General features: G+C 46.6%; 1 protein-coding gene across 1 annotated transcript; it reads left to right on the top strand.

Annotated features, from left to right (window-relative positions):
• Positions 1 to 456: 456 nt before the first annotated feature.
• LOC307096069 (claudin-34-like) lies at positions 457 to 1,056 on the top strand (the record flags this gene model as incomplete). Its single annotated transcript, XM_079765647.1, has 1 exon — positions 457 to 1,056. One exon carries the CDS (start codon positions 457 to 459, stop codon positions 1,054 to 1,056), a length of 600 nt encoding a protein of 199 aa, XP_079621773.1.
• Between the last annotated feature and the right edge of the window lie 13,698 nt (positions 1,057 to 14,754).

Genomic DNA, 14,754 nt, shown 5'->3' with positions numbered 1-14,754 from the left:
GGCTGTAGCCAATCTTAATTGTGTCTTTCAACAAATGGCCAGAGTGGAACTGCCTGTTTGAATGTTTGTACATATTTTGATTGACTTTAGAGACAGAGAGAGAGGGAGAGAGAGAAACATCGATTTGGGGTTCCACTGACTGATGCATTCATTGGTTGATTCTTATATGTGCCCTGACCAGGGATTGAGCTCTGCAACCTGGGCCTGTTGGGAAGACGATCTAACCACTTAACTGTCCTGCAGGGTGAAAGTCTGTGTACTTTAAGGGTTTCAGTAAATCTTGCCCAAGGACCCTTCGCCAGCAGAGCATGGGGGTCAAGTGTCTCCATTCTCGATTATGGCATTTCCCTCTCCAATATAGCACTGCTCACCCCCTGGGGGGGGGGCAGTTCCAGCCCGTGGGTCCCACCCTCATGTCGCTCTCTATTGGTTTGCAGATCCCCTGGATACAGAGCCATGGCCTTGTTCGACAAGGCCAATTGCCAGGGAGCGGGTTTATCCCTCAACATCCTGGGATGGCTCTTGACCATGGTTTGCATGGGCCAGGCTAATTGGCGCGTATGGTACATAGAGAGCAGTCCCACCCCCACCTGGGAGCTGGCCAGCGTAGGGATGTGGAAGGTCTGCACTTACCAGCCCAATAGCCTCCAGACCAGACCCATAGTGTGTCACCGCTACACCTACAGTGATACCTACCTGCCAATGGATATCCGCATCTCTCAGAACCTGCTGCTGGCCGCCAGCCTCCTCGGTCTCCTCGGGAAATGGCTCATGGTCATGGGCCTGCGGAGAGTGTACTCGGGACAGCTTCAGAAAAACACCACCTGCAATCTCTTCCTAGTTTCCAGAATCCTGAGCATCGTTGCTGGTTCATTTATCTTCATCGCCGTGCTCTGTAACTACCATGCAGTGAAGAATGAAGAGGGCATACACTTCCCGCCATCCTTCAACATCCCGTTCAGGCCGGAGCGGCAGGAGATTGGCAGCACCGTGTATCTGGCGATTGTGGCTGCAATCCTGATGCTGTTGAGTGGGCTGTTTACCATCTCTTTCTAGCTGCCCCCCAACAGCCAAATGTACCCCCAAGTCTCGCAAGTGTGAAATTCCCGGTTACATAGCTTTGCAAATCCACGATGAGCAGTTTATGGGGGTGAAGTAACTATGAAATAGATCCAAGGGCTCATGACCATGGGAAACATCATCTTGGCAGAAAGTGGCCATATCCTGCTATGAGCAAATTGGGCTCATCGATTGGTTAAGGAACTTTCATTAAAAAAATTCCAAAGAAACCACTTTCCACCTGTCTTACTGAATCTGGATTTTAATTATTATTGAGTAAACTCGTGTCTTGGTGCACGAAATTTGTGCCCATTAAAAGGGGATTAATTAGAGGAAATATTTTAATATTGCTATTTGCCTCTCTATATAATAGAAGTATCAGAGATGAAAGAAAATTAGTAAAATGTATATGAAAATATTCCTCCTGTCAGAGTCTGTGGCACACCACGGAACCCAGAGTCAAGTCCCCGCCCACCCACGTGAGCCTCAAAATTGTACGAGACCCAGACCCAGCCAGCCCCCACTCCCATTGGGCTAGATCCAGACCCAGCTGGTCCCACCTTTGTCAAGCCCTGCCGGATGGGGGGGCACAGCATCAGGTCTCCTGGCCTGGCGCCGGGGTCGGGACATGGCCTGAGGTCCCCCAGCCCAGGCTGGGGTGGGGGGCGCATCCTGAGATCTTCCATGATGCCCTGCCATATTGGGGGCATGGACTGAGGTCCCCCAGCCCTGGCCCAGATCGGGGTGTGTGGCCTGAGGTCTCCCAGCCTGGGCCACGTCAGGGGGCATGGCCTGAGGCCCCCAGCCCTAGCCGGGGTGGGGTGTGTGGCCTGAGGTCTCCCAGTCTGGGCTGGGGTGGGGCATGACCTGAGGTCTCCCAGCCTGGGCCAGCTCCTGTGGTCCCCCTTCAAGCCCTGCTGGGTGGGGGATACGGCGTGAGGTCCCCCGGCTTGGTGCCAGGGTGAGGGCATGGCCTGAGGTCCCCTGTCAAGCCCCACGGGGGCGCAGCCTCAGGTCTTGCTGATTGCTCGTTAAGCTCTTTACGGGAACTTGGCCTATGTGGTGGCACAGCCATCTTGTGTTATGGAAACCCTGCCTCCGCTGTGGGAGCTGCCTTCTTTGTGGTGGAGTTAGGGTCAATTTGCATATTCCCTCTTCATATTCCTACCTAATAAAAGAGTAATACACAAATTGACCCCAACTCTGCTACACCCACAAGCCACGCCCACCAGCCAATAGGGAGCAAATATGCAAATAAACCCAAACAAGATGGCTACAGCCACAGAGAGCAGGAGGGAGGCTTGGGTTTCCCCGGTAACAAAGGAAGCCGAGCTTTATGCCTGCCATTGCTGGCCTAAGCCTCCACTCAAGGCTACAAAGTTTCAATTATAGAAGGTAAACAAATCCAAACAGAAATGGCGGCAGCTACTGAGCTGGAAAGAGCAGGAGGCAAGGGTTGCCCCCAGCAATGGAGGAAGCAAAGCTTCTGCAGCCCTGGCTGGCCTAGGCCTTCATTCCAGGCTACAAAGTTTTAATTATAGATGATACACAAACCCCAAAAGAAATGACTGCCGGCCACAGAGAGAGCAGGAGGCTTGGCTCCGCTCCAGGCTACAAAGTTTCAATTGTAGAAGATACACAAATCCCAGATACCAGGGCCTCTGCTTGGGTCTCCAGGGGGCGTGGCCGGCCTGCAAACCACCACACGCCCTTCACCCAGGCCGCCCCACACCCCAAGGGAACCCCCACCCTGATCCGGGACACCCTTCAGGGCAAACCAGCTGGCCCCCACCCATGCACCAGGCCTCTATCCTATCTAATAAAAGAGTAATATGCAGATTGACCATTACTCCAACACACAAGATGGCTGTCCCCATGTGGTCAAAGATCCTGCCCCCATGTGGACACAAGATGGCCGGCACAAGATGGCCAGCAGGGGAGGGCAGTTGGGAGAGACCAGGCCTGCAAGGGAGGGCAGTTGGAGGTGATCAACCCTGCAGGGGAGGGCAGTTAGGGGTGACCAGGCCAGCAGAGGAGGAAAGTTGGGGGTGACCGGGCCTGCAGGGAAGGGAAGTTGGGTGGGACCCAGGCCTGCAGGGGAGAGTAGTTGGAGGGGACCAGGCCTGCAGGAGAGGGCAGTTAGGGGTGACCAGGCCTAAAGGGGAGGGCAGTTAGGGGCAAACACGCTGACAGGGGAGCAGTTAGGCATCAATCAGGCTGGCAGGGGAGTGGTTAGGGGGTGATCAGGCTGGCAGGCAGAAGCGGTTAGGGGCAATCAGGAAGGTAGGCAGACGAGCAGTTGGGAGCCATCAGTCCTGGATTGTGAGAGGGATTCCGACTGCCCCTTTAGGCCCGATCCCACCAGGATCGGGCCTAAACGGGCAGTTGGACATCCCTCGAGGGGTCCTAGATTGGAGAGGGTGCAGGCTGGCCTGAGGGACACCCCCCATGCACAAATTTCATGCACTGGGCCTCTAGTATAGGATAATCAATGCTATACACCTACTGTGTGGAAATGAGAGTTGCTGGGATTCTCACAGCTCCCTCTCAAACTCCCACTAAAAACAACCGGCCTGACCTTCCATGGCATGGCCCTAACACCTCTCCACCACATGCAATCCCCCAAATGTGCAAAAGCACAACAGAGGGAGGAATCCCCCTTCCATGACCAGACTCAACAGTTACCGCGCTTTTGCCATATTCACTTTCTCTCTCCTTCCTTCCCTTCTTTTCCTCTACTTTTCTTTCTCCGAAGAACTTTAATGCAAACCCCAGACGTCACGTTCCTTCATCCCTATGCACTTCAAAATTTTTCTCTAAAAAAAGGACATTTCCTCAGAACCCACAGGTTGAGAACCGCTAGCAGGGTCGCCTAAGACCATCGGAAAACACAGATATTTACATTAGGATTCATAACAGTAGCAAAATTACAGTTATGAAGTAGCAACGAAAATAATTTTATGGTTGGGGGTCACCACAACATGAGGAACTGTATTAAAGGGTCACGGCATTAGAAAGGTTGAGAACCACTGTCTTAAGTGCACTGACAACCTCCCCTCCCCCAGCAAAGAATTGCCCGGCCTCAGATGGCAATAGCACCAGGCTGAGAAGCACAGTTTTCTCCCTTAGATTGTACATGGATCACACCCCTGCCATGCTGGCGAGGGATCCGATGAGCCCTGCTTCTTTTCTTAAAAAATGTATTTTTATTGATTTCAGAGAGGAAGGGGGCGGGAGAGATAGACACATCAATGATGAGAAAGAATCACTGATCGAATGCCTCCTGCACACCCCTCACTGGGGCTTGAGCCTACAACCCGGGCATGTGCCCTTGATGGGAATCAAACCCCGGGCCCTTCAGTCTGCAGGCTGACGCTCTATCCACTGAGCCAAACCAGACGGAGTGAGCCCTGCTTCTTGAAAAGGAGAGCCTAGGAGTGTGGAATTGGCATTCAGGGCTCAGGCCCTCCTCCGTACAGAGTGTTTAAAATATATATATATTAATTTCAGAGAGGAAGGAAGAGGGAGAGAGATAGAAATATCAATGATGAGAATCATTGATTGGCAGCCTCCTGCACGCCCCACACTGGGGATTGAGCCCACAACTCGGGCCTATGCCCTGACCGGTAATCGAACTGTGACCTCCTGGTTCATAGGTCAACACTCAACCACTGAGCCACGCCAGAGTGTTTTGACCTCAGGGAAGGCTCACCCCTGAAATAAAAAACTTGCCCATTTACCTTGGCTGCTTCCTGGGGGCCGGGCAGAATGTGGGGCCTGGCAGAAGGAGAGAGATTGTCTTTTCTGCCAGACAGCCTCTCTCTCATGTTGGTGGGTGTCTTGGGCCGGATCTTCCCTTTCCTATTAGGGCTTTTCTCAGGACTGAGGATTTTCTTAGCCTATAATCGCCCCTACAGTGTAAGCATGCTCTCTAAGAAGCAAACAGAACTGATGTGTCTAAAACAAATGCAGCATCTTTTTAGATTGCTTTCTTCAGTTAAAAAAAAAAAATAGTGGTACCAGCTGGGCTTGGGAGGGACCTTGACCCTGTGGAAGTTTCCGGGGATCTGTCCGCCTTCTTTTTCTACTTAGCCACAGAAGTTCTACAAAGCAAGCTCACCACAGCGGTCCATTTTCTTTCATCTGCAGATTCAGTGTGTAAGGGAAGGTTTTTTTGTTGTAAGCCCTCATTTAAAAAAATGATCAACATATATTCTCTTAAAAACCAAAGGAACAATAAGCTAAAAACCCACCCTTTGAGCCTGGCCAGTGTGGCTCAGTGATTGAGCATCGCCCTATGAACCAGGAAGTCATGGTTTGATTCCTGGCCAGGGCACATGCCCAGGTTGCGGGCTCAATCCCCAGTAGGGGGTGTGCAGGAGGTGGCCGATCCATAATTATCTTGATGTTTCTATTTCTCCCTCTCCCGTCCTCTGGCTGAAATCAATAAAAACATATATTTAAAAAACCTTAAAAATAAAAAATAAAAACCCGCCCTTTGAAATCAGCGTTTCCAGATTGTGGCATAAAGCGGATGGCAGTTCAGTTTTCTTCTCTCATCCCGGAATGCCATGCTGCTCCTACTGGTGGGATAGAGAGAGGCAGGCCCTTTGTAGGTGGACAGGTGATCTTTCTTTGGTTTCTGGTCACCTTCTAGTATGGTTTCCAGTTCTTAGTAAGAAACAGGCTGTTAAAAAACACTCACATTTTTAGGTGGGACAATGCCACTAATAGTTATGTGTTTTTAAATGATCTTTACTTTCTAGAGATAAATGGTTAACGACTGGTGGATAAAACAATATCACCTCTGGAAACTTCTTCAAAATAGTTCAGCAGAAAGGGTGTGGATGAAACAAAGTTGGCCATGAGTTGGTAATTGTTTTAAACTGTGAATACTTGGAAAGTATGTATGTTCATGGGAACGGTCCAGTAAAGTTGGAGTGATTGATGACCAAGAAGAGAGAAGAAAGAGCCCAAGAAGCAAACATTCAAGGACATCATATGACAGGAGGTGGATTTCAGAGTCTAGAGTGACTCAAGTAATCCCTGGAAACTCAGTTTGAATCTGGAGCATACTGAAAATCTCACTCTCTACCCTGGCCATTCTGCCAGATATAAAAGCACTTTGAAAATGAGGAAAGATGCCTCGAAGCCATATTAATTTGCATTTTGGCTGGATTTTGCTCTTGATGCATTTCTGAACATACTGGGAGCCACACTGGACACATTTTGTACCTTCAAACACTAAGGGTTTATTGACATTTTGAAATGATTCCCTTTTTCTAACATCTTGACTTGACAAGGCTGCGATCTGGGTCAACATGATCAGAGGCTTGATAATAACACTTAGGTTGATGTCACTGTCTTACTCCCGCTCACCATAATGACTTGCGTGGGACTGTAATGCTTCCTCCTCCATTAGGTAACGGGTGGGTGAAGCTTTCAAGCTGCTATCACTTTTTCCAAATGGTTGCACTCATTCTCACTCCCAATTAATCTACAGTATTATGTAGCAACCAGATAAATAGTCTCCTAAAGAAAGAGCCCTCTCCTGGGCTGTTCCAGAAAACTCTGCTGACTCATTTGCAGTTGGACTTGAATTTTTCGGGCACATTCTGCCAAAGGAGCCACGCTCTCTGAGCCTCCCTGACCCTACCCAGCAGGCGACACAAGGAGATTTCCTTTGGGTTTTCAGTATCTGGGCAAGTGAGGGGGTTTAGTGTGGCTTTGGAAACCATTTGGAAAGAACATATTCTGCAAGTTGAAGACTTCCTTGCTATGTTTGTTTGTCCCTGGAATTCCTTTAAATGTGTACCAAGTAACCTTTTATGTTCAGGTCCTGGGCTCACAAGGACTGAATTGTGACCATTCTGAGTGCCCCTCCCTCATTGGGTGTTTCTTTCTTCTTCTTTTTTTTAAAATTAAATATATTTTTATTGATTTCAGAGAGGAAGGGAGTGGGAGAGAGAGAAACATCAAAGATGAGAGAGAATCACGGATCAGCTGCCTCCTGCACACCCCCTACTAGGGATGGAGCCCGCAACCCGGCATGTGCCTTGACCGGGAATTGAACTGTGACCTTCTAGTTCATGGGTTGACACTTAACCACTGAGCACATTGGCCAGGCCTCACTGGGTGTTTCTTTTGGAGAATTTATCTACATGATCTGACTCACCAGCAAGGAGTGATAGGGAGGCTACTCAGCTGAGTGAAAGTGGTTGGAAATGAGTGCCAGCATCCAACAATAATAGATACAGCAGTGGTAGCAACAACACTAAGATACTCCAACTACACATACACACAAAGGTCCAAATAATAGCAGCAAGATGGAACTCAATTTGCAAAAGAACCCTTCAGATGAAATCTTGTTAAACTGAAATATGAATGTTTCCAACAGAATGCAATGGAAGTGATATCTTCTATCATTTATTCTAGACATGATGGTTACATCATGCGAACATTTTCATACTCGCTTACCTAATTTATTCAAATCTACCACACGTTGGTGTGGCCTACATGTGGGTACAAGTGGTTATTAATTAAATAAAACATGCCTAGTAGAAGAAATTGAAATTAGTCTTCAGTTTGTTGCCAAGGGCATTTCCCTGATTTCTTGATGGGAAAGTTCACCCATCAGAAGACATGCCTTTCAAGAGTTCGGTGATGGAGTTTTCCTTAGAGTTCCTGGAGATGGAGCCAGGAGGCCGATCAAGCCCACTCAGTTAACAGGGACACGTGGAGGAAGCAAAGAGAGCCCCAGGGATCGGGTAGCCTGAGGTCTAGTTTTAGACCTATTTTTATTTGGGAAAATCACTTCATTTCTCTTGGCCTCAGTTTTCTCATCTGTAAAATGAGGGTTTAGAATGCTTAGTTCTTAAGTTATGGTGAGTGTTTGCATTCTGATGGTATATTTACCAAGGACGATTTTCTAGGTGCAGTCACTATAGGCAATGAAAAAACTTCTAAGACATAACATCCACCTCCAGAATGATTCAAATCTCACTGGAAAAAAAATATTTAAACGAAAAATAAATAGCTATTATATGCCACATCATGTGGTGGGGATAGGAGGATTACAAGTGTTCCATCCTCAAAATTGAAGGGGCCTCCATTTTGGCTGCCGTTCAGTGGGCAATGTATACAGAGGAATATAGTGAGTGCTTGTCCAAAGTGTTAATTCCAACGGAAACTGATTCCTTTCCAGATGTGGGGTTGGAAGACAAACACAAGAGTAAGGGACCTCACAATCTAAAAGCTTCTGAAGAGCCATCGCCAGTTTGGTTCAGTGGATAAAGCGTCAGCCTGTGGACTGAAGGGTCCTGAGTTTGATTCCGGTCAAGGGCACATGCCTAGGTTGCAGGCTCAATCCCTAGTGGGGGGCGTGCAGGAGGCAGCCGATCAATGATTCTCTATCATCATTGATGTTTCTATCTCTCTATCTCCCTCTCCCTTCCTCTCTGAAATTAATAAAAATATATAAAAGCTTCTGAAGGGTGTATTACTATATATGGCTAGCTCTGCAATGCAATAGGGTCCAAGCCCCAAGGGGACCTATAAACCACGAGGGATTTGGGTTGAGTTGAGTTGCATTGGTTAGGAAAGCCCATCCAAAGAGGTAGCAATTGAGATGGGCCTGGGCTTTTGGAAGGAAGCCATTCCAATGGAAAGCAATGTGATAAATTAATGTTTCCCATACATGGCTATGTGGAGCTCAGTAATCCATAGTTCAAAAAAAAATTAATCCTATGTTCAGCCAGATTTTAGAGCTAATGCATTATTAGTCATATCTCCATGGGAGCGCTGTGTTCAAACTGGGAACTTCTGGTTCAAAGTGGAGATGTAGAACTTGGAGAGAGTCCAGACAAAGCAATCAAAGCCATTAAAAGTTAGGATGGTGGAATTCCAGAAAAAAAAGGTAAATGAAATGAAGAAAGAAGACTGAGGGAAAATTTCGACTTTAAGTATGGAAATTGTTATTGCATGGGTGGTAGCTGACAGTTATTCTCTGGGTGCATCCAGAATGAGAAAAGTGGGAGTAAGGAAACACATGGGCAACTGGAATTTAAAACAGATGTTTGGGCAAAGTCCTGGGAAGATCAGCGAGAGTCTGGGAAGTTAAGAGTGGAGATTATGGTATCTGTGTAAATTTTTTAAAGGTATAAGTTGCACTGATTTTAAAAGATGGGGGCTAGACAAGGCAAAATAGTGCTTCATAGATATCCAAATTACTCAGGGCTGACCCTTTACATCTACCAAGGAACCACAAGCAAGGATACACGTGACTAGGGGCCCTATTCCTGGTGATTGTAGAAACTTTGCATGCGCTTGGAGGATGGAGAATTTGGAGGGAGGATCTTTTCTGTCCCTATAAATGTCAGAGGACAGAACAAAGTGCATTGAGTTTTTAAACATCCTCAGACTTTCTAGCAGTTGGCCATGATGGAGGTCCTTTGTTGTTGGTTCACAGAGTGGAGACTGAGCCTGGAATTAGGTAATAGAATGTATATCATAAAGAATCACTTTATCAGAAACAATGTAATAGGTGGCATTATCAAGCAATTTGCTTCACTCCCAACACCTATCTAGCACTAGCTAGTGGTTCCCCAAGTGTGTGTGGGAAACAGTCACAATGGGGATGTTATGAAACTGCCACAAAAAAATAAAATAAAAATAATTCTGTGGTCTGTGGTTATATAAGTTCATATAATGCTGTCTTAAAAAGGTAAACAGATTCATTTATTGCATGGATTCCCAGATGCTTGATTCTTCTAGAAGGGCATAGAAACAAGCAGATAAGGGATGTATTTCAACAGATCATTTCTCCATGAAACACACTTTGAGACAAAAAGAATGATCTGGATCAACTCCCTCCTCGATCTTTTCACAATCGCATCGTGAAGTTCAGAGAGGTAAAGAGTTACCTGATGTCACATATAGACAGCAACAGGTTGAGGCATAGAAACAAGCCTCCCAACTTTTTTTTGAGGGTGCCCTTTTCAAGACCCCATTCTGTTATAGCTATATACCCAGGTCAGCCAAATAGTTACCATTATCATGTCCAGTGTATGTTTGGGACAAACCAATGTGTACAGTTGGTTTACAGCCAGTGGAGCAGAGTTGATAACCAAAGCCAAAGGGATTAATTGCTAAGCTCCCATGCTGTGAGGATATGATGTGATATTGACCAATGAGAAAGTTGTGGCTGGAACTGATCTTGTAAGTATTATACCCGTGGACAGTCTCAGGTCAACATTCATTCATTCATTCAGTTATTTATGTATGTATGTATATTAATCCTCACCCCAGGATATTTTTCCATTGATTTTTAGAGAGAGTAGAAGAGAGAGGGAAAGATAGAGAGAAACACTGATGTGAGAGAAACACATCGATTGGTTGCCTCCTGCATGAGCCCCAACCAGGGCCCAGGTCAGGCCAACATTTTAACATGCCCCATATTATATCTATCTATATAAAAAGCTAATATGCAAATTGTCTGCTTGGGAGTTCAACTGGGAGAGCAAGAGTTCTATTACTCACTATGACATGCACTGACCACCAGGGGGTGGCGTGAAGCATGGCAGGTGACCAGCAGAGGGGCGCTGAGGGAGCGAGGGAAGGAGGAGGCAGGGAGGCAGGGAGGCCAGGCCTAGGGACCCTACCCTGCATGAATACGTGCACCAGGCCGCTAGTTGCAACAAAAAGTTCTGTGTGCAGGTTTCAATTTTCTGTAGAGACTTCTTTGATGCATGCTATTCTAGGATGCTAATAAGTGGTTTATATGTATATGGTACACATTTACCTCAAGCATGGGCTAGAGGGTAGAAAAGATAACGTATTACAGATGGGTGTTGGGAGTGAAGCAAATTGCTCGACAATGCCACCAATTAGGTTGTTTCTGATAAAGTGATTCTTCATGATATACATATATGACACTTACCCCTAAGGCAGTGATGGGCAACCTTTTGAGCTTGGTGTGTCAAACTTCGCCAAAAAACTGAGCATAACTTGGGTAGTGTGTCACTTTGAGGAAAAAACTAACTCCAAGACTCTAGTCGCAAATGTTTCATCCTCAGGAGCAGCAAATGTTTCATCCTCGGCATGCGGCCGCGTGTCATCAGAAATGGCTACGCGTGTCAGTGCTGACATGCGTGTCATAGGTTCGCCATCACTGCCCTAAGGAATAGAAAGTATTGATCTACATATCTGACTAATAGCCATAGATCATTATTTAAGCATAAATTCCCTAGTGTAATCTGCATTTTTTGCCATTTTATACAAAATGAAATTGACTTGCCCTAGCTGGTTTGGCTAAACAGATAGAGCATTGGCCTGCAGACTAAAGGGTCCTGGGTTCGATTCCAGTCAAGGGCACATGCCTGGGTTGTGGGGGCATGCAGGAGGCAGCCGATCCATGAGTCTCTCTCATCATTGATGTTTCTATCTCTCTCTCCCTTTCCCTTCCTCTCTGAAATCAATAAAAATATATGTTTTTTAAAAAATGGAATTGATTTTGGACAAAAGATACAGAGTCATTAAAAAGAACTGGAACCAAATAATTGCTGTTTTTAAAACAGTGACTCAAGAGCTTTTTAGTGTCTGTTTTGTAGTTGTTCAAAGCCTGCTATGCTTGTGCCTGCGAAGAGGCCAACTCCTGCTGTGTGGCTCTCGCTGCAGAGGCCGCATAATCTGCTCCTATGTTTTAGCTGGCTTTCTGCTGGGATGAATAGGCTATTTGAAGTGAACGGAGGACTGGTAGTTCCCGTCGGAATCAAGGATCAGAAACCCATTGATGCCAAGCCATGAACACAGTTGACAAAGCACCGAAGGCCATTTTTATTTGGTAATTGCTGTTCAGAAGCTTTGCCAATGCTAACGGGCTGAAAAGCTCCCAGGACAAAATGGGGAAAGCATCCAGTTCCCTCATTAGCCTAAGGGCATTTGAATTATTCCTGCCTTTTGTGACATTTTGGGTTTCTTTTTAAAGAAACAGTTAAAGTGCTTCTTAATTTGTGTATTTAAATTCAATGGGATGGGAGAGGGTCGGTATCTCCCATCGTCCTAACCTGTAAATGGGGCCTTCTAAAGAGACCAACGGACTTTCCTATTTGAGAGCTTTACATTTAGGGCTGCTTCGTGGACGGCAAGAGTCAGCAAGTAAGCCAAATGGCCAGAGAATCTCCAGGAGACTGGAGCGATGAGTCAGCACATTCAAATACCTCCCCGCTCAAAGCACAGAGGGCTCAGAGGAGCAAATACTCTCTTTGGGGGCACCTTGAATCTCTGTTATCATCAGCACTGACAAATTTTCATTTGTTAATCCTCACCCGAGGCTATTTTTCCATTGATTTTTAGAGAGAGTGGAAGGGAGAGAGAGAAACATCGATGTGAGAGAGACACCTTGATTGGTTGCCTCCTGCAGGAGCCCTGACCAAGGCCTGGGGAACCTGCAACCAAGGTACGTGCCCTTGACTGGACTCGAATCTGGGACCCTTCCGTCCTCTGGCTGATGCTCTATCCACTGAGCCAAACCAGCTAGGGCAGTGGTTGGCAAACTGCGGCTCACGAGCCACATGTGGCTCTTTGGCCCCTTGAGTGTGGCTCTTCCACAAAATACCACGGCCTGGGCGAGTCTATTTTGAAGAAGTGGCATTACAAGAAGTTTAAGTTTAAAAAATGTGGCTCTCAAAAGAAATTTCAATCGTTGTACTGTTGATATTTGGCTCTGTTGACTCATGAGTTTGCCGACCACTGAGCTAGGGCAACACTGACATATTTTATTGGGGGGGGGTGGGAGAGAGAGAGAGGGAGGGAGAGAATGAATTAGGAATTAATACTTTGGTCACTCAAGACTTTCATGCGCTTGTGTGCATATATGCATAACCCGTGGACACAGACAATGGGGTGGTGAGGGCCTGGGGTGGGGGACAGGAGCGGGTTGGAAGAGGTTAATGTGGGGAAAAGGAGGACCTAGTCATACCTTCAACAATAAAGATTTGGGAAAAAAAAAGACTTGCATGCAAGGTTGTAGGTAATATAAAGTCTTTTCTGAATGGCCTGGAAATATTGGAAGATGAAGATATTAAGTGAAAAGGTAGAAGGTGAATAAGTCACAGCCCCTCTGTTAAGGAGGCTGGTAATTAAACAATCTCAGTGGTGCTTGTGGTCCAAAAATTTATTATCCAAATACTCACAGATCAGATAGACAAGCAAAAGTCAAAATAACATTAAAAAAGCAATTGCCCGCTTAATAAAGTTTGTCCCCCACTAAGCATCCCTCTTTATTTGGACACTAAGTCCTATCCCTGCCTATTGCGTCAGTGTTTTTGCTAGTTAGTATTTGAAGATGAAGATTTTAAAGGAAAACCCATTCAATTTAGCGAATGTTAATTAATGTTAAGAGCCATTAAATTTAGCTAATGACTTTATGGCCGTCATTGGCGGTAGAAAATAATGTCACATCCTCTCCATCAAAGAGTTCTAAATGCAGGGCAGAAGCCTGGTAACGGTGTCAGGGACTGTGGATGTTGTGCAATCTAATGATGCAATGCAACTAGTTTTTAAACCGCAACCATTAGAAGCTTGCCAACATGAAGTGTTCAAAGCTGATGAGCAGGAGAATGGCTCAAACCACCGGCAAAGCCAAACGAAGAATCCGATCGAGTTAACATTGGGAGGAGAGAAAATTCGCAAGGATGCTGGAAACACTGGGTGTTTGTAATGACAATGATGACGGGTTTCTGGACTGGCGATGAGCGCCCAGCTCTTGGTGACTGTCCCAGATGCTGGAAGCCCAGATCTGCTTGGGGCCTCTGGCCTGTCATTTGATCCCTGGCCACCTCCATATCCCCCAGGCCATTCAGGGCTGGAGGGACGCAGGCTCCTAAGCCACTCCTCTCTCGGTGGGAGAACTGACAAAGCAGGGAAGGAGTGCAGTGTGATCCAGTTCATCTGTATATCGGGACCCTCACCATGGATGCTGCCCCAGGGGCCCAGCCCACGGCACAAATCCAAACCTGTCACCCTGTACTTCTGGGACACGCCTGTCAAGGAAACCCAACACACACCAATCACAATTGTCCAAGTCAGCTTAGCTGGCTTCCCTTACACCAGAAAACAGGTGCTGCTCTGTCCCATAAAGAAATTCCCGACCTCCTAGCCCCGTGGTCAGCAAACTGCGGCTCGCGAGCCACATGCGGCTCTTTGGCCCCTTGAGTGCGGCTCTTCCACAAATACCACGGCCCGGGGCGAGTCTATTTGGAAGAAGTGGCGTTAGAAGAAGTTTAAGTTTAAAACTCAAAAGAAATTTCAATCGTTGTCCTGTTGGTATTTGGCTCTGTTGACTGATGAGTTTGCCCACCACTGGCCTAGCCCATCCTGCCCTGTTTCCATGTTGCCTCTTCTAACATTCTAGAAAACTCGCTCTTGCCCAAACTCCCTCAGAAGAGTGCTCCTCTGCTTGTGAGGCGCTGCACTCCCCCAACCCATGGACTAGAGTCCCTTGCATAAAGACATCAAACTCGAAATTGTTTGTTTTGTCACTTGACAAGTGTTTGCTGATAATTCCATTAGGGACGGGAAGGAGAAATTGAATAGTGGGAACTAGCTATAGTACTAAGAAATGCTTTTTAAAATATATATATTATTGATTTCAGAGATAGAAACATTAATGATGAGAGAGAATCATGGATCGGCTGC

This window comes from Cnephaeus nilssonii (assembly GCF_951640355.1).
Source record: "Cnephaeus nilssonii genome assembly, chromosome: X".
NCBI lineage: Eukaryota > Metazoa > Chordata > Mammalia > Chiroptera > Vespertilionidae > Cnephaeus > Cnephaeus nilssonii.
This window is presented reverse-complemented; position numbering and strand designations above follow the sequence as displayed.